Below are 23,601 nucleotides of genomic sequence, written 5' to 3' on the forward strand. Positions count from 1 at the left end.
ACTACAAAATCCTGCTCATGATGCTGTAACCTGAGGCACTATGATGCCAGACACTAGTAATTATCCCTGTGTGTCACTCCTGCAGGGATCTGATGTCCTGGATCAATGGTATCCGTGGACTGGTGTCTTCTGATGAGCTCGCCAAGGATGTGACCGGAGCTGAAGCACTGCTGGAGCGACACCAGGTACTGAACTCGGTATTGGTCGTCTCACCAGAGCCTCATCAGTCACGTCACGTAAACGGTTTCTCTTTCCTCTGCAGGAGCACAGGACCGAGATCGACGCCCGTGCTGGAACCTTCCAGGCCTTCGAGCAGTTTGGGCAGCAGCTGCTGGCACGTGGTCACTACGCCAGTCCTGAGATCCAGCAGAAACTGGAGGCTTTGGACCGCGAGAGGGCGGACCTGGAGAAGGCCTGGGTGCAGCGCAGGATGATGCTGGATCAGTGTCTGGAGCTGCAGGTGAGGAAAAAGCCCAAGTAAAACCATCACCTTAATGAAGATAGCATCATTATTTTTCTTCATGTTTGTAGCTTTACTTGGCCACGGTGGAAACAATATTTAAAGCAGTACAAAGTGACCTTGTGTAGTAGGGCTGTAACGATACACCCAACTCACGATTCGATTCGTATCGCGATTTTTGACCCACGATTCGATACGCCCACGATTTTTTTAAAAATGTTTTTTTAAAGTAGTAAATTTGACTTATTAACATTTACTTACTTACATTAACTATTTAATAACAAATAATTCAGACCACTGCAGAGAATGAGTAATATGTATGCAAAAATGAACAAATGTATATCCAAAGATTGTTTTATTTCTCAAAATAATACTGTTGAGCCGGAAGCTCTGTTTTTTTCGGTTCTGAAAAAGTCATTTTTCCAAATCGTGTAAATCCGTTAAGATTTTTTTTTTTGGGGGGGGGTGGCTCTCTCACTGTCTCACTCTCATAGGGCCAATGACTTTCTGTGATCGCGGAAAACAGATGGAAATTACGGAATTTTTATGGTGAAACATTGCTCGCGTGTCAAAATGTAACTGCCGCAGAAGGCTTCCGCCCAAGCAGACATGCCTTCAGTGTTGCCAGATATTGCTAACGTTTTCCACCCCAAAATATGTTCAAAACCAGCCAAAAAGCACCTAAACCCGCCCAATCTGGCAACACTGCATGCCTTTCCGGTCAAGTGATTGTGATTGGCTTGTGGCACACCTAACCAGCCAATGAGCTGCTTGTTTACAGATTCGCTCCCCGCGTCGCAACCAGAATGGCGACCGCTTAAAAGAAATGAATGCTCTGCCAGTGGCGAGTGTGGACGTTGCGTGACTCGCAGAAGATTGTTGCAGGTCGGCGAAAAAACGACTTACTAATAGATATTAAAAAAAAAAGTAATTTAAGTAAGTTTAAAATGTAATTTAAATAAAAAGTAAAGTATTCATAAATTGAAGTTTGGAAGCGCCTCTGTTTTTGGGCTGAGGAGAAGTTTGAAAGGGTGTACCGCGATTCTGCCTTCTTGTATCGCGATACGGATCGTGGCTCTGCGTATCGCGATTTCGATACGCATATCGTTACAGCCCTATTGTGTAGTGATTTTGTTAAATACCTTTTTGAGATGCAGCATGTAAACAGTTTGTTGTTGGAAAAGAGGGAGGCAGTAGTGTTTATTATTGACCAAAATGCATAAAATATCATTTTATGGTTTGGGCTACAAGTCACAGTATTTAATGCTAAAAATGTGTAATTAGCTTTTGAAAGATGTTTCGTTTGTAAAACCCTACTGCTTGTAAAGGTGACACAGTTACATTTAAAAACAAGAATCCCCCCCCTCCTTTTTTTTCCTTCCTGTGCAACATTGTTGTGGAGTTCTAATCGCTAAAACCCCATGTGCTAACTGAGAGTCAATTTTAATTAATATAATTTAGGAACTATGGCTTCATGCATCATCCAGCAGCAGATAGTGAATAAATAGACCAGTTTGTTTTTATACGTGTTCCGGGGCTAAACCATATTCCTGAATGAGTAACACCTGTTGTGTTCCCTGCAGCTGTTTAACCGTGACTGCGAGCAGGCTGAGAACTGGATGGCAGCGAGAGAAGCTTTCCTGGCCACTGACGATAAGGGCGACTCCCTCGACAGCGTGGAGGCTCTCATCAAGAAGCACGAGGACTTCGACAAAGCCATCAATGTGCAGGTTAGCAGTGTAACATGGACAAATCTCTATGATCGTATGCTTTTTTTTTTTTTTTTCTCCTAATCAGTCAGGCTGATCCCACACTGCCTCCACAGGAAGAGAAGATCGCTGCACTGCAGTCCTTTGCCGACCAGCTCATTTCTGCTGACCATTACGCCAAACCAGAGATCTTCAACCGCCGCAACGAAGTCTTGGACAGGTCAGCGCTTTTCTCCTACCCCATCAGCATGAATCTAGTGGAGTCGCTGGGAGGAAAATTCAGTGTAATTGTGTGTCCTGCCCCCCGCCCCCCAGGTGGCGCCGTCTGAAGGCTCAGATGATCGAGAAACGCTCCAAGCTGGGCGAGTCTCAAACTCTGCAACAGTTCAGCCGAGACGTGGATGAGATCGAAGCCTGGATCAGTGAGAAGCTACAGACGGCCACTGACGAGTCCTATAAAGACCCAACTAACATCCAGGTACACAGTCACTCTCTACAGTGACCTCTGACCCACTGACCTCAGCCTTTCTAAATATGATCTGAACGTCAAAGTCTGCACATTTCATCTTTACCCAGAGCTGGACGATAGTCTGTGCATCCCCCCCCCCCTTTCCCCCAGACCCCACAAGCAGCACCTATTTTGTGTAAAGAGCTCCACGTTTTTAATATTAATTTGAATTTTGATTAACGCCGAGGACAACTGGGGCTGTTTTTTTTTAATCCCGTTCGCACCCACTCAGCAGTTCTTATTGTTTGTACATGAGTGATGTTTTCTGATAATTGACTTGTCAAAATACAAACAGGTTAGTTATTTTTACCGTCATAACTTCAAAAATAATCGAAAGAAAAACCGTAAATGTGACGCACAGCATGAGTAAAAGTACACTTTTTTTTCTTCATAAATGCCTTTCTTTGTTTCCTGAGCCTCATGTCTGACGGCAACATAAAAAGACTCCACAGCTGCTTAAAGCGAGACTGCCTTTCGATTTCCTAAAATCAGTGAAATTTAGTTCCCTCTGAAATTTGGTCATTGTGATTACAGGTTTATTTCTGTAATATCTCAGAAAATCAGGCCATTCTGTGGCTGGGAAGTTCTTATTATTTGCTCGGGAATCCCCCCCCCAAATTAGTGTATGAAATCGCAAGCAGACCGAGGAAGTCCGTGTGCACATGCGCAGGTTTACCACCACCGTTTCCTCCTTCTTTTGGGTTTTAAGAAGAAACCTTTATTTGTCACATGCGCACTTCAAGCACAGTGAAATTCATCCTCTGCATCTAACCCATCTGAAGCAGTGAACACACGCGCGCACATCCAAAGCAGTGGGCAGCCACACACAGCGCCCGGGGAGCAGTCAGGGGTTCGGTACCTTGCTCAAGGGCACTTCAGCCCAAGGCCGCCCCACGTTAACCTAACTGCATGTCTTTGGACCGTGGGGGAAACCAGAGCACCCGGAGGAAACACGGGGAGAACATGCAAACTCCACACAGAAAGGTCCTCGCCGGCTGCTGGGTTCGAACCCGGAACCTTCTTGCTGTGAGGCGACCGTGCTAACCACTACACCACCGTTTACGGCAGCTGGCATCCATAGTGTTGCATTACCTGCCATCTACAGGTTTACCTTTGACAGTTACATCATTCTGTCACTAAACGACCAGCTGATCACACCGAGGCGCTCGCTGACCGCTGATATTTATTAGTTTGGTCCTGTGGTTCCTTTATTCCTCTGCAACATAACGTCGTTCTTCTCACTTTCCATTACTGTAGTCGGTCTTTCACGTTTTATTCGCGTCCTCCATTTTTCTCTCCTGTTTCAAGGTTGTATCCCACAATGCCTTGCGCGAACGGGGAAAGCCCACCACGTGATGCATGATGTAGTATCTTGAATTGGGTCACGGTGAAGCAGGAAAAAATAGCGGAGAATTTAGGGCCACGTGGCTTTATTTAAAAAAAAAAGCTAATAAAATTGGAAGTCTGTGATTCGAATTCAGTAGCTTTCGGTCCACTAAACAAAAATAACTGGGTGTCGGGAAACTTCTTTTTATGACTTGAAAAATCTGAAAGGCGGTCTACCTTTAAGTAGCTTAAATAAAACCAAGACTGAAATTTTTAAAAGGGGAAGTAAATAAATAAATAATTGGCATAGAGGATGCTCATGCATGCAAAATAAAAAATATTTAATTACCCGTTCATTTTTCTTTTCTATTCATATAAGAAGTGGCCTTCAAATTGGTCCAGCTCTAGTTGTATCAGCGGTTTTGTATATCATTCTACAGGTTAAAGTGCATTCTAATCCTAATGAGTAAATAATTTCTGGTTAATAGAGTTGTTGTGCTTTATAAGCCCAGTAATGTTTCCTGTCTCTCCTGTAACCCGCTGACTGTGTACTGAATCAAACTGAACCTCTCTCTGTTCTCATGTCTTGTTTTTAGCTGTCCAAGCTGCTGGTAAGTGGAGTAGCGTGATGACTTACTAACCTCAGTAGGGTCTCATCGCGCGTGTGTGTGTGTTTGTGGTGAACATGTAGAGCTCCAACAGTGTCCCCGCTCCATGTGCTGTCTGTCTGCTTCTTATGGATTTATTTTATTTCAGCATCTTCTGCGCTGCAATGCGTCTGTTCCGTTACCAAAGCAGTGTTTTGGTCGCTTTTTTTTTTTTTTTGGTCTGTGTGTCAGTTTTGGGCTGATTTTTGTTTAGAATTTGTTCCACACTGTTGATTCGTTGAGGGTCTTCATAACAAATGCAGGGTTAAACTTTGGGTGAGAGTGAGAGGTGACGGAGACCTGCGTTCTGCTCTGCTGTAGTCCTTGATGGGTTTGCGACATGCAATTGCTTCATACTGCGTGTCTGAATTAGGTGGGGTTTACATTAGACCGTATCAGCGGATCATCAGATTAACGTTTTTAAAACGATTCGCGTGCACACAGCAACGCCAATACACGGATACGCTAATCACATGACTAATTAGACGGCACGTCACATGATCCCAGTGCATATCGGGCGTGCGCAAGTCACTCGCCACTTGCAAGTGGAAGGATGGCAAGTGAACACCTTCTCCAGCAGATAAACACACCTGGCTGTGATGTTCATGTTCTCACTGAGTTTAAGCGCCTGAAGGAGGTAAATATCCGAGGAGGTAAATAAAGGATGTCCTACAAGGACAGGCTTTTTAAGCTTGATCTTCTACCATTAGCGTATGATGGGGAACTGAAAGACCTTGTATTTTTTTTACAAATGTTTGTACGGACATACCAATCTAAATGTACATAACTTTGTATCATTTGTGTCACACGGCCGTACAAGACAGAGCAACTCGCTAAATTTGAAGACTCCTTCCTGCAAAACGTCTACTTTTCAGGCTTCCTATTTTAATAGAATTGTCAAACTGTGGAACTCTACTTGTAACTATGCCCCTAAAATCTGTTTTTCTACTCCGACCTCTTTTCAAACCTACGTCAGGCAAACCTTGTTCCACCTTCTGGAAAACACTTTCGATGTCGATCGGCCGTGCACTTGGTCGTTTGTGAGATCGTGCCCTTGTCATCGTTAGAGTTTAATATCTGTATCATGTTAATTGCTCTTTTTTAGCTTACTTTAATTGTGTTTATTCATTTATACATAGTTTTAATTATTTGGGCGGTGCCTCGCATGGGTACTTTCGGGTCCCGTTCGTGCCGACCCCTTTGGGTGGCTTTCTTGTCAGTTATTTTTATTTTATTTATTTATTTATTTTTTTGCTCATTGATTTTTGTAATTTGATGTGAGAAGTCATGCCCAATAAAGCAATAAAAAAAATAAATAAGTTGAAATGTGTAAATAAACCTCAGTGCGGCTCAGCGCTTCCTCCTGCGCTCCAAATCACTCCGCCCTGAACAGCGAGTGCCCTCTGGAGGGTGCGCACTCCGGCCCTGCGCAGCTCACCGAGTGAAGCGCACGAGCAGTGATTCGGGACTGAGCCGCTGTGTGTGTGATCCCAACGCCAGCGAATCAGGAAGGCGGATGTCACAGTGACGTTGTCCAATGACGATGTCAGCTAGAGCTCAGCACTGCGTTTCCTCGTATCTCAATGTTTACACAGCACCGGATCAGATACGAACTGGGTTGAATACGTGGGCCCTGGCGGATTCAAGTTGTTCCGCCTGTGGAGTCGTTTCCCGGCGTTTTAATGTGCACGGACAGTGCATCCGCGACGAAAACGAGACGGATACGGTCTAATGTAAACACCACCTTAGTGAGCAGCTCTTTTACGTCTCCATCCCCCCCTCTCTCTCTCTCCAGGTGATGCGATGGTGTGGAACAATGGCTATGTTCACCTTGCAAGCCTCATAGCTCATTTCTGCATTGAGCTTTATTTCTGTAGTACCTTTCATACACCTAAATGCAGCTCAAAGTGCTGTACAGTGTGAAATAAAAAACAGAAATAAAGAATTACTTCTTTTTTTTTAATGTGAAATATATATAATTAAAAATTAAGTACATGTTTTGTGTGTGTATGTTTTTGAAGCATGTAATTTAGTGCCCTAATGTTCTATTCATGAGCCACGTGCGTCACACACACGCAAAAAATTCTTCATGGCCGTTATCTCGAGGACAACAGAATGTGTTTTGGCCAGAAAATGCAACGATAAATAGACTTGAATCCAGTAGACTGAAGTCAAAAAGATATACAAAAAAAAGTCTGTGAATTGTTCACAGGAACATTTTACACCAAAATTTGTAATTTACTGAAAAGCCAGTTATCTGGGACAATGTTGATGTAAATTTACACATACAGTGGTGCTTGGAAGTTTGTGAACCCTTTAGAATTTTCTATATTTCTGCCTAAATATGGCCTAAAACACTGTCAGATTTTCACACAAGTCCTAAAAGTAGATAAAGAGAAAACAAACGAGACAAAAATATTATACTTGGTCATTTATTTATTGAGAGAAAATGATCCAATATTATATATCTGTGAGTGGCAAAAGTTTGCTTTCAGTATCTGGTGTACCACTGTAAGGCAAATCATTACTGTAAACGTCGTGTTTTGACTTCAAATAATTTCACTGGCAATGAGTTTACTGCTCATTTATCGTTTTAGTCATCATTTAAAGGTCCCATGGCATGGTGGTTTGTTGATGCTTTAAACGGGCTCGTGGAGGTTTCCGGATGTTATATCCGCAGCCTTTCTCGAAATGAACCCTCGGCACGTAGATATAGCCTCCTGGGAGAAAGCCCCATTTCAGCGCTTTTCCCAGTGCGTCGTTTTGCTAATGAGAAGCAGGAGGCGGGGAAGGGTAGAGGGTGGGGGCGGGTCTTATCATTAATATTCATGACACGTAAACGTGTTATCTCTGATTGGCTAACAGCACTGTGACGCTACCTCCAGTGGGTCAGAACAAGCGGATGTGGGTGTCTTACTATGGCGAGAGAGAAGGAACAAACCGCGAAGGGAAAAATACCGCGCGCTGACGCCATTAAGGTGCGACGCGAGGAAATAAATTCAACAAATGTTTGGGTTTTCACTGAACAAACAAACAAATAAAATGAATGAGTGACTTAAAAAAAAGAATGTGGGTGTCTTTGTAAAAACTGTTTTGATTGGCTATTATAACAGAGCATGCTGCATGCTTTTTGGTTTTGTAGCGCAGAGTACCTGGCTAACTGCAGGAAGCGGTTAGCTGCACAGCTAATGTAGCCATTGCAAGGCTAACATGGCACCGATTTTAAAACACGGCAAAACGACTTAACAGTTATACACTTACTTGTTTGGTGTTTGTTGCTGATGCGGCAGGGATGCTTGGTACGGACCCAGGCTTCAGTGACAGTTGATGTGCAAAACCTGCCCTGTACTGTCCCAAGTTGTGGAAACATTCATCAGGAAAATGCTTCCGACAAACATACACCATCTTAGGTAGACTCGACGGCGTATTATTGGAGTAAATAAAATTAAGCCACTGCGTCTTCAGGGGCTCTCCCGTCGGCAGTAAAAACACTCTTTTCTGTGTTGTCACATCCATGTACAGCGCAACTTCCATGTTTGGTGGCAACTTTTGAGCTGGGCGGGCAATCCATACAGTGGGTGGGAATCCAGAGGGGGGGGCGTGGGGATCATCTCCCTTGCTGACGTAGTAAAGGGAAGAGTTTATCAACACGCCGTTTTGATGCGCCATTCTCAAACGTTGGGCATAGTTTGGTTTACACATTATGAAATTTCTAGCCACTGAGGTGACTTAAGTGAAAATTTCATGCCATGGGACCTTTAGTCATTTTCAGCTCTCCATGAGCATCGCCTTTTATGGCGTTTTCTGGGTGTGGCTAAATTTTAACCATTTGTGAGATCACTTGGCCATTTCTGGCTGATTGGCATTTATCAACATGCGCGTACAAAAATCAGTGTTCCCACTCGAGTTACAAAATTTATGGGAATTCTTCGTTTGGTGTGGCCCATGAAAACATTTACACACAACTTGACGAGCAATTGATAAATGAGGCCCAGTGCCAGATGTACAGAAAAATGTATGGACATTTTCAACATTTTTTTTCCATCTTGGCTGTTAGTCCTGTAAGGTGAATAGGCCACATGACACAAAACAGCCCAACTTCTCTGATTCTTCACAGATCTGCATCTTGTCTTAGGTGCTGTTCAGTCCAATTGACTTTGTTTTGTTTTTAAATAATTCAATTGTTTCATCTGTGCTGCTCTTCTACGCGTAGCAGTAGAAGTAGTAGCTCATTCATCTGTCCTGGTCTGATGGTGTATTCATTTCACCTTCGCCACGTTCCATCCATTTTTACTCTGTGGTCTGTTAACATCATCTGAATCGGAGCATGAAAGTCGTGACATTCTTTCTCACGGTCACTGCTTTCAGAGCAAGCACCAGAAACACCAGGCGTTCGAGGCAGAGCTTCACGCCAACGCTGACCGTATCCGGGGTGTGATCGATACAGGAAATGCACTCATCCAGAGGGGCGCGTGTGCAGGAAGTGAGGATGCCGTCAAGGTAAACGTGTCCCATTTCTGCACTGTGACGTTACAAGCATTTTAATTTCATTTTGCTCACACACACCAGAGCCAATAAAAACCATAAGTGACATCTAACATTTAGCCACTAACTTACCGTGACTTACGATTACGTAAGCATGAATATTTAATGTGATTTTTCAACTGCGCTCTTTTCAGAGCTGCTCTACAGAAAGCCATTCGACACCTCCTGACCAACCAGAGTCCAACAGTGCTGTGGTATGAATGATTAACTGAGCTGTGTGTGTGTGTGTTTTATGCCTTCAGTCTCGTCTGGTGGCTCTAGATGAACAGTGGAAGTTCCTGGTGAACAAATCAGCTGAGAAAAGTCAGAAACTGAAGGAAGCCAACAAGCAGCAGAACTTCAACACCGGCATAAAGGACTTCGACTTCTGGCTGTCGGAGGTCAGAACTGTTTCTACTTCTCTTTATAGCAGAGCGATTTACTCACTAAGGGTGTTTTCACACTCGGTCCCTTTCAGCCATCTAACCGAACTCAGATCGATGACTCAGCATTTTTTGCGCATATGTGAACATTCCAACCGTACCCAGACCCCTTTAAAGCGAACCGAACTGTCTCAGTACGGTTCGCTAAAAATCAACGGTACGGTTCGCCTAATCTGCGCATTGTGAACAAAAAGCGCACCGGGTTCACTTCGCCTTTTTCACTGGAGTTTAACCTTCTTTGTTTGCCGTAGTTGGTCACGTGACTGTAGCAGGGAAACTCAACTTCCTTTTGGAACTTACCACAGCCGCTTTACAGTTCTCTGAACTTACTGACTGATGAGTCGGCCACAATAATATAACTATATTATATAAATATATAATAAATTTATTTTCCTTAATCCGCACTATTTTGATCAAAGAATACAGCAGGGCAAGCATGGCAGCAGACATTTTGATTCAAGAGAAAATTACCCAGAATTCCGTGCACTGGGGGTCTGAGGGCTCTAGAGGACCTGGTGTGAACAGAAAGAGGACTGAGGCCCCATCAAAGCTTAACTGGACCAGAAAAAGAACCCAGTCCTCTTTGTAATAAATTCACAGTGTGAACACAAAAAGAACTGAGTTATTTTTCTGTTGGTCCACTTTTTGGTCCACTTAAAGAGGACTGAGTCTGGTTCCTTTAAAGGGGACCAGGTGTGAAAACACCCTCTATCACACATGGTCATGTTTTCTGCTCGTTACATCTGCAGGTTGAAGCTCTTCTCGCCTCTGAAGATTATGGGAAGGATCTAGCCTCCGTCAACAACCTGCTGAAGAAGCACCAGCTTCTGGAGGCTGACATCTCTGCGCATGAGGTAGGTAACTCACTTTACACAGCACACCTTAAACAGGTGACGGTGTTTTACCGAACCCCTGTTCCTATAAGTAAGAGCACCCCCATAGAGTCGCGCCGAGTTTTAATAGTTTCTTAGTCATGAGGGAATTTTTAAATAATTGTAATATTTTTGAAATGATTTACGGTTAAAAAATTATAAGCAAAGACGCTCAGTATTCCCGTGCTTTAGTACACAGTGACCTGTAGTTTATGACTTCACTGCATGTGGATGTGTGACTTTGAGGATTAATAACGTTCGCTATGTTTACATGAACCTTAGGCCAAGTTTACATTAGACCGTATCTGTCTCGTTTTCTTCGCGGATGCACTGTCCGTTTACATTAAAACGCCGGGAAACGGGAATCCGCCAGCGTCCACGTATTCAATCCAGATCGTGTCTGGTCCGGTGCTGTGTAAACATTGAGGATACGCGGATACGCTGTGCTGAGCTCTAGCTGGCGTCGTCATTGGACAACGTCACTGTGACATCCACCTTCCTGATTTGCTGGCGTTGGTCATGTGACGCGACTGCTGAAAAACGGCGCGGACTTCCGCCTTGTATCACCTTTCATTAAAGAGTATAAAAGTATGAAAATACTGCAAATACTGATGCAAATACTGCCCATTGTGTAGTTATGATTGTCTTTAGGCTTGCCATCCTTCCACTTGCAAGTGGTAAGTGACTTGCGCACAGCGGCTCAGTCCCGAATCACTGCTCGTGCACTTCACTCGCGCGCTCTGTGAGCTGCGCAGGGCCGGAGTGCGCACCCTCCAGAGGGCACTCGCTGTTCAGGGCGGAGTGATTTGGAGCGCAGCCGCTGAGGAGGAAGCGATGAGCCGCACTGACACATTTCAACTTACGTGCCGAATTAGTCATGTGATTAGTGTATCCGTGTATTGGCGTTGCTGTGTGCACGCGAATCGTTTTTAAAAACGTTAATCTGATGATCCGCTGATACGGTCTAATGTAAACCCCACCTCAATCAGGTTCAAGCTCGATTGGAATGAAGCACTCCATTCCGATTGGGAATTGAAATCTAGTTGAAAGCAGTGGTGTATAGGAATTTAGCAGCCATGTAAACACACTGTTATCGCCTTCTGCTGCGCATGTTCAGTACACCTTCACGTAGTGATGACCCCGTGATTATTTATGGATGAGAGAAACATGGCAGCTATGTGGGATGGTGCTTGGGACATAGAAACGCACACATTGCATTGGTGATCAACAGTACAATGTGTAACGCTTCTCACTCCACTGTTCCAGGATCGTCTGAAGGACCTCAATGGCCAGGCTGACAGCCTGATGGCCAGCAACGCCTTTGACACCTCTCAAGTGAAAGATAAGCGTGATGCCGTTAACGGACGTTTTGCTAAAATCAAGAGCATGGCTGCTGGACGCCGAGCCAAGCTGAACGAGTCACACCGCCTGCACCAGTTCTTCAGAGACTTGGACGATGAAGAATCTTGGATCAAGTGTGTATTATACTATAGCAAATATTGCCAGTTTGCTCCATTTATATCCCCCAGCCAAACGAAGTTTGGGTGGGGGATATAGAAACGGGGTCCGTCCGTCCGGTCAAACATATCAAACAACATGTGAACTGGTGCCTTTTGCTATTTTGGATTTTTGGGGAAAAAAAAAAAAAAAAGTATTTTTCAAATTTTTACATAAAAAATAGATTTTGCCTTAGTTTCTAAGAGCGATGTTCGTTTCTGGAGCATATATCCAAAACTATTCATGATACAGATTTGAAACTTGGTATACATGTTAACAAGGTGATGTACCTTTTCATACTGAGAAATGTAAAATGTTCATGTTTCCATGGAAACAATTTCAGACTTAGTCTCTCAGGTTAGTCTTTGTTTCCGGAGCAGAACTTGAAAACTATGAGTGGTATGGTCTTGAAAGTTGGCTTGTGTGTTGATTAAGTAATTTTTAGCTCACATGGACCAAAGGTCCGGTGGGCTTCTGCCATGGGCTGCTGAGGTCAGTGTAAAGAGGTAGGGTTGGTTTCCTGCAGCAGAACTTGAAAAATGTGACCAATAATAACTTGAAACTTGGTATATAGGGTGGCGGGGGGATATAGATGACTCTGTCTCATCTCATTATCTTAATTTGTACTGGTAGAGAGAAGAAGTTGTTGGTGAGTTCGGAGGATTATGGACGTGATTTGACAGGAGTACAGAATCTGAGGAAGAAGCATAAGAGACTGGAGGCTGAGCTGGGAGCTCACGAGCCGGCCATTCAGGTGAGAAGCTGTGCAGTGTTCTCTTCTTTTGAGGTCATTTCGTGACGCTTCATCTGCGGTAGTGTTGACTAACTCGATAATTATCCTCTCCAGTCTGTGCTCGACACGGGGAAGAAGCTGTCCGATGACAACACCATTGGGCAGGACGAGATCCAGCAGAGGCTGGCGCAGTTTGTCGAGCACTGGAAGGAGCTGAAGGATTTGGCTGCTGCCAGGTGAGAGCCGGTAACAGGAATGTTGCGTGATGTGGGCCTTCGACATTCAACCAATCAACTACAAAGTTCCAGTCTGTTAAAGGTCCCATGGCATGAAATTTTCACTTTCTGAGGTTTTTTAATGTTAAAATGAGTTCCTCTGACCTTCTTAAGTCACCCCAGTGGCTAGAAATTTCATAATGTGTAAACCAAACTATGCCCAACATTTGAGAATGGCGCGTCAAGACGGCGCGTTGATAAGCTCTTCCCTTTACTACGTCAGCAAGGGAGATGATCCCCACGCCCCCCCTCTGGATTCCCACCCACTGTATGGATTGCCCCGCCCAGTTGTAGTGAGGAGACCATAGAGGACACAACAACATGGCATCACCTAAGCGAGCGAAACATGGAAATTGCGCTGTACATGGATGTGACAACACAGAAAGGAGTCTGTTTTTACTGCCGACGGGAGAGCCCCTGAAGACGCAGTGGCTTAATTTTATTTACTCCAATAATACGCCGTCGAGTCTACCTAAGACGGTGTATGTTTGTCGGAAGCATTTTCCTGAGGAATGTTTCCACAACTTGGGACAGTACAGGGCAGGTTTTGCACATCAACTGTCACTGAAGCCTGGGTCCGTACCAAGCATCCCTGCCGCATCAGCAACAAACACCGAACAAGTAAGTGTATAACTGTTAAGTCGTTTTGCCGTGTTTTAAAATCGGTGCGTTAGCCTAGCAATGGATACATTAGCTGTGCAGCTAACCGCTTCCTGCAGTTAGCCAGGTACTCTGCGCTACAAAACTAAAGAGCATGCAGCATGCTCTGTTAAACTGAGTTTAGTCTGGAAATTGACTGTAACTTATGAGCTTATGTTTGACTATTGCTCCGCAATGCATGTCTTCTGTTGGATAAGCGATATGTTGTTGTAGTTGCTGCTTCTATCCTCTTTGGTTATGGAGTGCGTGTTCAAGCCTAGGGTATTATACGTTCGTAAACTACCACTCCGAACACTCTCACTCTCTGTTCTCTGTGTCACGTTGAGTTTACGAAAGGAGTCCGAGGGAGAACGGGGTTTTGTCTTAACAGCGTGGCTACAGGCGCTGATAGCAGCGAGTATGTGCGCGCGCAGCTTGGTCAAGCCCCTCCCCTCCCCCTCCCCCATGGCCCGCCCCCACCCTCTACCCTTCCCCGCCTCCTGCTTCTCATTAGCAAAATGACGCACTGGGAAAAGCGCTGAAATGGGGCTTTCTCCCAGGAGGCTATATTTACGTGCCGAGGGTTCATTTCGAGAAAGGCTGCGGATATAACATCCGGAAACCTCCACGAGCCCGTTTAAAGCATCAACAAACCACCATGCCATGGGACCTTTAACAAGCCGCTGTTTCAGGCCAGTATGGTCCAACACTGTGTGTTATTGTGTATGTTTAGGGGGCAGAGGCTGGAGGAATCGCTGGAGTATCAGCAGTTTGTGGCGAATGTAGAGGAAGAAGAAGCCTGGATTAATGAGAAGCTGAATCTGGTTGGAAGTGAGGACTATGGTGACACGCTGGCGGCTGTGCAGGTACAAACACGTTCACTATTGCGCTCTGTAAACAGGACGCTCGTGTTGGAGTAAATCAATTAAATATTCAGAAACCAACACGCATCAGTGATGCCTTGTGATTGGTAACGTTACATAAGCATGTAGACACGACTAATCGCCAGACTCCTTTGAACGCATCGTTGGCTTTCCTGAGGCTTCAGTCATCCGCATGCACGTTTCTGACCCTTTTTCCTCTTTTGTTTTAAACGTCTCCCGTCTCAGGGCTTGCTGAAGAAGCATGAGGCGTTCGAGACAGACTTCACCGTGCACAGGGACCGAGTGAACGACGTGTGCGCTAACGGAGACGAACTCATCAAGAAGGTAGCATTGCCTGCCGTTTAATCTGTGGTTTCCTGTAAATATTTGTGCAGTCACATTGACACCAAGCCCTCACTGCAGGAGAACCACCATGTGGACAACATCACGGCTAAGATGAAATCCCTGCGTGGCAAAGTAGCTGAGCTGGAGAGAGCCGCCGCTCAGAGGAAGGCCAAGTTGGACGAGAACTCGGCCTTCCTGCAGTTTAACTGGAAGGCTGATGTGGTGGAGTCGTGGATTGGTACGCTAGCACACCCTGTACACGTGGTCCGCGATCACAATAAACATACACTTTTTACACCAAGATGATGAGCTGTGTCTGTTTTATGATCGTTTAGGTGAGAAAGAGAACAGTCTGAAGACGGACGATTATGGACGAGATCTGTCATCGGTCCAGACACTGCTCACTAAGCAGGTGGGAATGGGAACCTTAAAGTTTCTGCCACAAATGTAATGGCATATTGTGCTGCCTGAATAAGACAGTATGTCGTCACGATATTTTGTTTTTTTAATTTAGTTCTAACAAAACATTACATGATTTGAAAAAATAAGCTTGACATTTCTTAATCTCTCACTGTTATAGACTAATTATAAAAATAACAGTGACGTTATAAAAGCACCAGAAATACCAAAACAGTACTCAAAAAACTGGATGATATACGGTAGCAATATTACATCACGTCACCCAGGCCTGCGCTACATTATCCCCTTCTGAGGACACGGTATTATACGCCATGCAGTTTAGGGTTCTGTATAAAAACTGAAAATGTAGACATGTAAAATGGGGTTGAGGACTAGCCTAGTAAACTAGACCCACCCGCCTAGCGGCCAAAAATATTTTTGCCTACGAGTGGGTCTAGCCTCGCACCATATCAACAAAACACCCCGGGCATCAAATCGTGCCCGCCAATCACAGCGCAAGGTTTTTGTTTGGATTCTTTGGGCGGGCTTTTGCAGGAGTGACAACAAAGCTGCGCGACGCTGGAGAAAGCGCAACAGGAAAGATGGCTACGGCTAGAGAACAGCGCGCGTTTGACTCCGCTTTGGAATCAGTTTTAGAAGAATTAGACTTGGAGTTTTCGTTGAAACATGAGCAGGAAGAGGCTGTCCGCTCATTCCTTTTCAAGAAGGACGTTTTCGCTGTTTTGCCGACCGGCTATGGCAAAAGTCTGATCTACCAGCTGGCTCCGCTCGTAGCCAAAAGGATGGGGCTAGTTTGTGCAGTACGAAGAATTAATAAGCAGCTTTGAAACATTTACTTTTTTCCCGTTATTTTACATTTAAGGGAAATTATTTCACCAAACACCACTAAATAAAACTAAAAACACTCAAACAGTTTAAGCAAACCCTTGAAAAACACTTGGAAAAAAAAAAAAGTGTATGTTAAGTATGTGCTACAGACTCCAAACTTGTGGTCATTATCTCCAAACTTCTTAATATCTAGAACCTGTTTATTAATTAATACGCATTTTGAAAAATTATTGATTTCAAGGTCTCCCCCACTGCTTTCTGTCGCTCTGACTATGTCACAGTCACTGTTGCGCTGATTGGTCAGAGTGTTGGCCTATACGCACAGAGACAGTTTGAAAGACAGCGGGTTGTTCCCACCCCCACCCTTCGGAAATGTCTACGACCGAGGCCAGACTAAATATTCACATTTAGTCTGGCTTGCCAGGCTAGTTGACGACGGTAAGATTCGTAAATCTGTTTTAAAATGTTCTCTTCTTCTCTGTACTGAAGTGTCACATCCAGTGTTTTCATAATACAGAGCTGTAATATTAATAATACTGCACAGGAAAGGAACCCTCTTATTTTTTCTTTGGACCCTGGATCACGCAGCTTGTAGCTGTAGGACTTGCACAATTAAGACAAATACAGAATGAAATCAGGCACAGGTCTTAAAGTAAGGTGCAAGAAATAAACTATGAAATACAGTGTGATCGTGTGTGATGTTTATCGGAGAAGTTGGCCACTCCCTTGTCTGTTCATTCATCATCATCGAGATGTGAGACATTTATCATATTTTGTTCGATGTATAACAGGAGTAGTATTAAAAATCAGTTTGCAGGCTTTGCCAAATGTGGAGCTGTATAGTATCTCCTTTGAAGTGTTCAGACTGTGTGAGCACTGGACTAGGGCTGTGCGATGTCCCCTTAATTGGCATCGACGATGTTTACAGTGCAAACATCGTGATGGACAATCATATCGTGGGCGGGGGGGATTTTAATACCACATTATTAAATATATTATTATTATTATTATTATTATTATTATTATTAAAAGTATTAGATACTCATCCGAGGCTTTGGCACGTAAAGAAAAAAAAGCGCTAGGTGATGTGGAATATTTGGCCTTGATAACGGATATGTGGTCCAGCTGCAACATGATGCCCTACATGTCAGCTACCGTACATTATGTGGACCGAGAGTGGGCAATGCAGTCCAAATGCCTGCAGACGAGTTTCATGCCAGAGACACATTCAGCGGACAATTTAGAAGACGCATTGCGCGAGACACTTGCCGAATGGAAAATAGAGGAGAAAAAGATCGCCTGCATAACAACGGGGCGAATATTGTCACAGCCATCAGGCAATTGAAATGGCCGTGGTTAAGTTGTTTTGGGCACAATTTGAACCTGGCCATAACCAACTCTCTTGCGCAACAGAGGGCCAGTACAGACCGAGCGTTTGGAGTTTGCCGAGCAGTCAACACTGCGTTTGCGCACAGCTGGCTTCGGAGAAATGAGCTGCGCAAAGCGCAGGTGGAAATGAACCTCCCCGAGCACTCACTGATCACGGCAAGATATTAATCTGCTCTAACAATGAAAGACTAGTATTCAAACTATGAGAAGAAACTACACTTAAGCTATTACTCATTGTTTATTTACACCATATCAATTGAAGATGCGTTTCGGCCTTTAGTGCGCACTTGAACGCGCTAATTTTTCCAATTTATTAGTGTTTGAATTATTGCACCAGCTTTTAAAATCATGATTTATTTATTTATTTTTTTACTGTCTTTACATTTATCAGAATCTCCTTCATTCTTCCCTTTGGTTTGACATTATGGCTTCGAGTGGACCATTTTGAGTCTGAAAGTAGGCCTATTTACCAGATTAAAGTTATTTGACTTCTGCCGAAGTCTGCGCTTCACTGCCGTTTGGGGTGCAATATTTCCCGACTGAAGTCGTTAATAGTGGCTATTTGTTTGAACAACATGACAAATTTTACATTAAAAGTATAGTGTAGGCTAAAAAATGAAGTCGAAATTTATTATTAGTAGCATACTGTATTTGTGTAACCACATGTTATGTTCACTAGCACGTCCCTGCACCATAGCCTACGTGAACAAGCGGTAATAGGATATTACTTTATAATGATTTATATAATTATGTATTTATAATTATATGTTATATAATATAGTTATATATTAAACAAAACTAACTAACAAAAAACTAACTTTTTAGGTTAAATAGGCCCAGATGATACCGTATATGCATGATTATGACAGGAGGGGGCGTGGTATCACGATGGTGGCTCTCCATCGTGATGGATGACCACCATCGTCGATGGACGATGGCATCGTCTATTGGCACAGCCCTACACTGGACACAGAATGACTTAAAATTGGGATGGTTAGAAATTGAGAGGTCTCTGACCTTTCCATTTAGATACATAGATGCTTTGTCTCAAAAACTACTAGATGCCCAAAAAGTCAATCCCATATTTCAACATTCCAGGTATGTCTGGACAAAAGTCCATAAATTGCTTGGAGTGAGTCCTTACAAACAGGCTTACTCATCTAGATGGGACAATCCTGCAATTAAAATAGGGAAGAGATCAGTGTTCTGGAAGACATGGCACGATAAGGGTATCACCACTATTGCTGATCTTTTTGAGGAGGGAGTGTTTGTTTCATTTCAAGGGCTCAAAGACAAATATAATGTAAATGACAAGGGGGATTTTTGGAAATATCTTCAGTTACGAAGTTCTGTATTGTCTATGGGTTATAATACAGGACAGGCTGAGAATGTCCTGCAAAGTTTCTTGAAGTTTCCAAGGTTTGGGCAGTCGTCTTCTGTTTTTAATAACATGGCTGCTAATGCTCTGTATGGTAAAAATGAAAATCTGAGGTTAATATGGCAAAAAGATTTAGGTCTTGAGTTGGAACAAGGTGTTTGGGATGATATTGTGCATAACATGGGTTGGTCAGTGAGAGATGTTAAGACAAGATTTGTACATTACAAAATAATTCATAAATACTACTGGACGCCTGTTAGGCTTAAGCGACTTGGTTTAATCAATAGCGATGAATGTTTGAAATGTAAGAATTCTAGGGGCACTTTTCTACACCTCATGTGGGACTGTCCACTTGTCTCTCCCTTATGGACTCAAGTGATTGGGACTATGGAAGAGTGGTTGGAGCAGCCCTTGCCGGGTTCGCCTCGGCTCTGCGATCGAACAGTGCTAACGGCTGATCTTACAAAGGCACAGTTTGGATTCATTCTTGCAGGCTTCCTTACTACAGCCAAAGTTATTTTAAGGAAATGGAAAAGTACAAGTGCACCTTGCTATAAGGACTGCATCGAGCTCATGACAAGTACAGCCTCTTACGAACTAATGCTTGCCAAAGTGAAAGACTCTGTGTCAAAGTTTTCTGCTATGTGGGATAGTTTCCTTCCATATATTAAAGGGGAGGATCAGTGAGAAATGAGGTACAATACTAACTGACCTAAGGTACTGTGCATCGTGATGTGTGCTGGGGGAGGGGAAGAAGGGGGGATCTGCTGTGCGGCTATGTTGTGTTTGGGTGTTGTAATTGTCCTTATGCATATGTTTGAAAAAATAAAAAATGTGAATTACAAAAAATCAGTTTGCAAAGTAATGAATGATGTTTTGCTTCTCTCCGTCACTGTAGGAAACATTTGATGCTGGACTTCAGGCCTTCCAGCAGGAGGGCATCACCAACATCACTGCGCTGAAGGATCAGCTCCTGGCAGCCAAACACGTGCAGTCTAAAGCCATCGAGGCTCGTCACGCTACACTAATGAAACGCTGGAACCAGCTGCTGTCCAACTCCGCAGCTCGCAAGAAGAAGCTGCTGGAGGCTCAGGAACACTTCAGAAAGGTTAAAAAAAAAAAAACCCACACACTTCACCTGAGCCTGGTCTTCAGCCGTCCCATACAAATATCACCCTTATAGTACCCAAAGCACAAAATGGGTCATGAAGAGATGTACATATTTAAAAAAAATAATAATAATTTTTTTCCCCATGAGAATGTGATTATACTCTGCTAAAACAGAAATCCACTAAAATGGTAATTTAATTACCGTAATTAAGTAATTCCTCCTCTTATCATTAAACTATAAATGGGAAATATCACAGGAACAAAATCACTTTTAATTTCCAACTTGAGTCTAGATTTAACTTCTAGACTGCTCTTTTTTTTTTTCCATTACTGTCACAGCAATTAACCATATAACTTATTTCTGTGGTGTATAGACAGTGTGTGTGTGTGTGTGGTTTATTATTTATATATTTACATAAATTTTAAATATCCTAACCCTTCAATTTCAGAACTTTGTCTTCAAGCTCTTTAAAATTTTATAGCATTTGTGGAAACGTCACATCCGTGACCTCCAGTGCATCTGCAGTATGACCATTTAAATTCTGATGAATATACATATCGTGTCACGGATGTTAAACTCGATCAGACAGTGAAACGTTTTTACGGGTCAGTAAGTCCGCTGTTCCGTCTCTCCAGGTGGAGGATCTGTTCCTAACCTTTGCTAAGAAAGCGTCGGCCTTTAACAGCTGGTTTGAGAATGCCGAGGAGGATCTGACCGACCCAGTGAGGTGTAACTCTCTGGAGGAGATCAGGGCTCTACGTGAGGCCCACGATGCGTTCCGCTCTTCCCTGAGCTCCGCTGAGGCCGACTTCAACCAGCTGGCTGAGCTCGACCGTCAGATCAAGAGCTACCACGTGGTGTCTAACCCCTACACCTGGTTCACCATGGAGGCTCTGGAGGAGACCTGGAGGAACCTGCAGAAGATCATCAAGGTAACGTGCTACCAACACACCTGACCAGGTGCTCCACTGAGTTCCTCAATCAACCAGTGACGGAACTCATTTTCAGCGACATAAAAAAACTACAAATAATAAAAGCACCTGTGCACTGAGTCTTCATAAAACATTCGTAAGTACAGCAGTAATGTAATGAATTTATAAAGCGATTTACATCAGACCCTTGAAATGGCAAGGTTTTTTTTTTTTTTTTTTAAAAAAGCTCATCTGGCCTGGCCTGCAGCCGAATTATGTCAAGTCAAGTCAACTTTATTGTCAGATATGCTATACATGCTCGACATACAGCACAGATGAAATATCAGTCCTCTCTGACCCACGGTGCAAACAGGCAATGCAATAAATAAAAATAGAATAATTGAAAAAAACAAACAATATAAACACTAGATAGGAACTAGACATAGACTAAACACTCAAACAATATAAACAGAATAAATAAACAATATAAACACTAGATAAGAACAAGACAGACTAAACACTCAGACAATATAAACATTATAAAACACTCTAGATATGAACTAGACTAAACACACATATATATATATATATATATATATATATATATATATATATATATATATACACACACACACACACACACGTCCGTCCACAATTTACAAAAATCGCTACTCCTCTTACAGAATTGATCGGATTTCGATCAAACACACATACAATGTTCCCCAGGTGGCTGTGCATAAAAGTTATCAGGACTGACGTCACCGGTCATATTTACGATTTTATGGGCATCTGAAACTTTTAGGTGACTCGTCACGTTAAACACTTCTCTTTGTAAACTGCTGGGGCGTTTTCACTGAAACTCACCCAGAAGACTCTAAAGACATAAAGCAACAAGAATTGCTCAGCAGGTGGTGCCACCTACCATGGATGAGGCTACAGAGGGCTCACATGCAATTTCACAAGAATCACTACTCCTCCTACAGGAGTGATCAGATTTTGATCAAACTCGTATGGAATGTTCTCCCGGTGGGTGTGTATAAAAGCTGTCAAGATGGTGGCGTCACCTGACATATTTACGATTTTATGGGTGTTTGAAATTTTTGGGTGACGTTTCTCTTTGTAAACTGCTGGGACGTTTTCACTGAAACTCACCCAGAAGACTCTAAAGACATATATTCCGACAAGAATTGTTCACCAGGTGGCGCCACCTGCCATGGCTGCGGCTACAAAGGGGTTACGTGCAATTTCATGAAAATCACTCTATCTCCTCCTCCTATGGGATCGATCAGATTTCAAACTCGCACACAGCAGCAGTGGCCGATATGAGCTACAGCCTAATTGAGGCTATTTTTAAAAAGTGGTAACCAAATTATATGTTGTTAGTACAATAACTTCTGCCTTGCAAGGATACTAAACTTGCAGTACTTTCTACTTTTGATCAATGTGTCTATAATGATAATTACAGCTTCTTCATTCTACACTCTATTCATGTAAGAATGGTCATAAATCACCTCTAAAGTCACCTCATGAAGGTTGATCTAAGCCTGCCTTAAATTCCCTAGCATTATAAAAGACGTATGTGAGGCTATGAAAGTCTGAATGTAGAAATAAAACTGATAAAGCCTCGGTCACAACCGGCCGTACGTGCTCCTACAGCCGGTCTACGTACAAAGAAACGCACGGAGGGCGCGCGTGTGGCGTGCTGATTTTCGAGCCGTAGACCGGCCGCAGAGGTTCTTTGTCATGTCAAACAAACTCTACGGGCGCTTACGTTTTTTTCAGGCTGCAAGACAAACTTGCGGCCAACGTGCGTCTTTCTCCACGAACAAAAAAAACGCAGCGATTTGGGAAACGACGAAAATCGCACGGCTAAAAAAATCGTACGTCCGGTTGTGACCTAGGCTTAAGATTGAGCTGACTGGTGTGAAGATTAGCCCACCTCTAGTTTATATTCCTTTTAAAACCGTTGTCATTTTAACCAGCTCTCATCACCACTCTGTTTTATCATTCATGAAAAGTGCATCCTCAAAGCTGTTGATTTTAAAGTTTTTCTTACCTTTTGATGCATGTGTGAATTTGAAATTGGACCGGAATTGGAACCGCGTGCTGTGGTTTTATTTTAGGAGCGCGAGCTGGAGCTGCAGAAGGAGCAGAGGAGGCAGGAGGAGAATGACAAGCTAAGACAGGAGTTTGCTCAGCATGCTAACGCCTTCCACCAGTGGCTCCAGGAGACCAGGTAAAGGAAGCGCACTCGGCCTCGTCAGCGCGTATTCAAACACGCACAGATATGACGCATGGACTACACGTAATCACGTTTCTGCTGCTTGGAGGTTTCATCGTTTTGAACAGAGTTTTGTCGGTGCATGCTTTGCTGTGGTGTCTGTGTGTGTTGGGAAGTCGGACAACACTTGAGCTTTACCTGTCATATTAGCACTGTGTGTGTGTGTGTGTGTGTGTGTGTGTGTGCACCTCTGTTTTACATGTGGGTGTTGAATGCTGATGATGTCATTGCTTGATGATGTAATTATTTGTCTCTGTTTTTTTCCCCTCCCCCTTCCTGCTCTCTCGCTGCCTCTCCTGATGCTTTGGATCACTTTTCTAATCAGGACATACCTTCTGGATGGGTTAATATCATTTTTTTTCTCCATATCTTCTGTAATTGTGTGTGTTTTAGAAAGAGTTTGTAAGGAATGTGTGTGTATAATAGTGAAATGTCTAGGGTG

The 23,601-nt window shown here is 43.4% G+C and overlaps 1 protein-coding gene across 7 annotated transcripts in view; it reads left to right on the top strand.

The window, feature by feature from the left end:
* The window catches only part of sptan1 (spectrin alpha, non-erythrocytic 1), a 120,156-nt gene that overhangs the window by 88,729 nt on the left and 7,826 nt on the right, over positions 1-23,601 (top strand). For 5 of the 7 annotated variants that reach the window (XM_060935989.1, XM_060935995.1, XM_060935992.1 and 2 more), the window contains 20 exons: positions 86-185; positions 263-460; positions 2,044-2,190; positions 2,286-2,389; positions 2,485-2,647; positions 4,600-4,614; positions 9,019-9,150; positions 9,438-9,575; positions 10,367-10,471; positions 11,756-11,964; positions 12,620-12,740; positions 12,834-12,955; positions 14,367-14,499; positions 14,743-14,841; positions 14,920-15,079; positions 15,177-15,253; positions 19,755-19,964; positions 20,603-20,899; positions 23,002-23,114; positions 23,485-23,502. In XM_060935989.1, the coding sequence (XP_060791972.1) occupies positions 86-185; positions 263-460; positions 2,044-2,190; positions 2,286-2,389; positions 2,485-2,647; positions 4,600-4,614; positions 9,019-9,150; positions 9,438-9,575; positions 10,367-10,471; positions 11,756-11,964; positions 12,620-12,740; positions 12,834-12,955; positions 14,367-14,499; positions 14,743-14,841; positions 14,920-15,079; positions 15,177-15,253; positions 19,755-19,964; positions 20,603-20,899; positions 23,002-23,114; positions 23,485-23,502 (2,661 nt within the window). The remainder of the gene's footprint in view (positions 1-85; positions 186-262; positions 461-2,043; positions 2,191-2,285; positions 2,390-2,484; positions 2,648-4,599; positions 4,615-9,018; positions 9,151-9,437; positions 9,576-10,366; positions 10,472-11,755; positions 11,965-12,619; positions 12,741-12,833; positions 12,956-14,366; positions 14,500-14,742; positions 14,842-14,919; positions 15,080-15,176; positions 15,254-19,754; positions 19,965-20,602; positions 20,900-23,001; positions 23,115-23,484; positions 23,503-23,601) is intronic. The other 2 variants (XM_060935994.1, XM_060935993.1) reach the window with 2 other exon arrangements.

The sequence above is a fragment of the Neoarius graeffei genome, chromosome 12 (assembly GCF_027579695.1).
Source record: "Neoarius graeffei isolate fNeoGra1 chromosome 12, fNeoGra1.pri, whole genome shotgun sequence".
Classification (NCBI taxonomy): domain Eukaryota; kingdom Metazoa; phylum Chordata; class Actinopteri; order Siluriformes; family Ariidae; genus Neoarius; species Neoarius graeffei.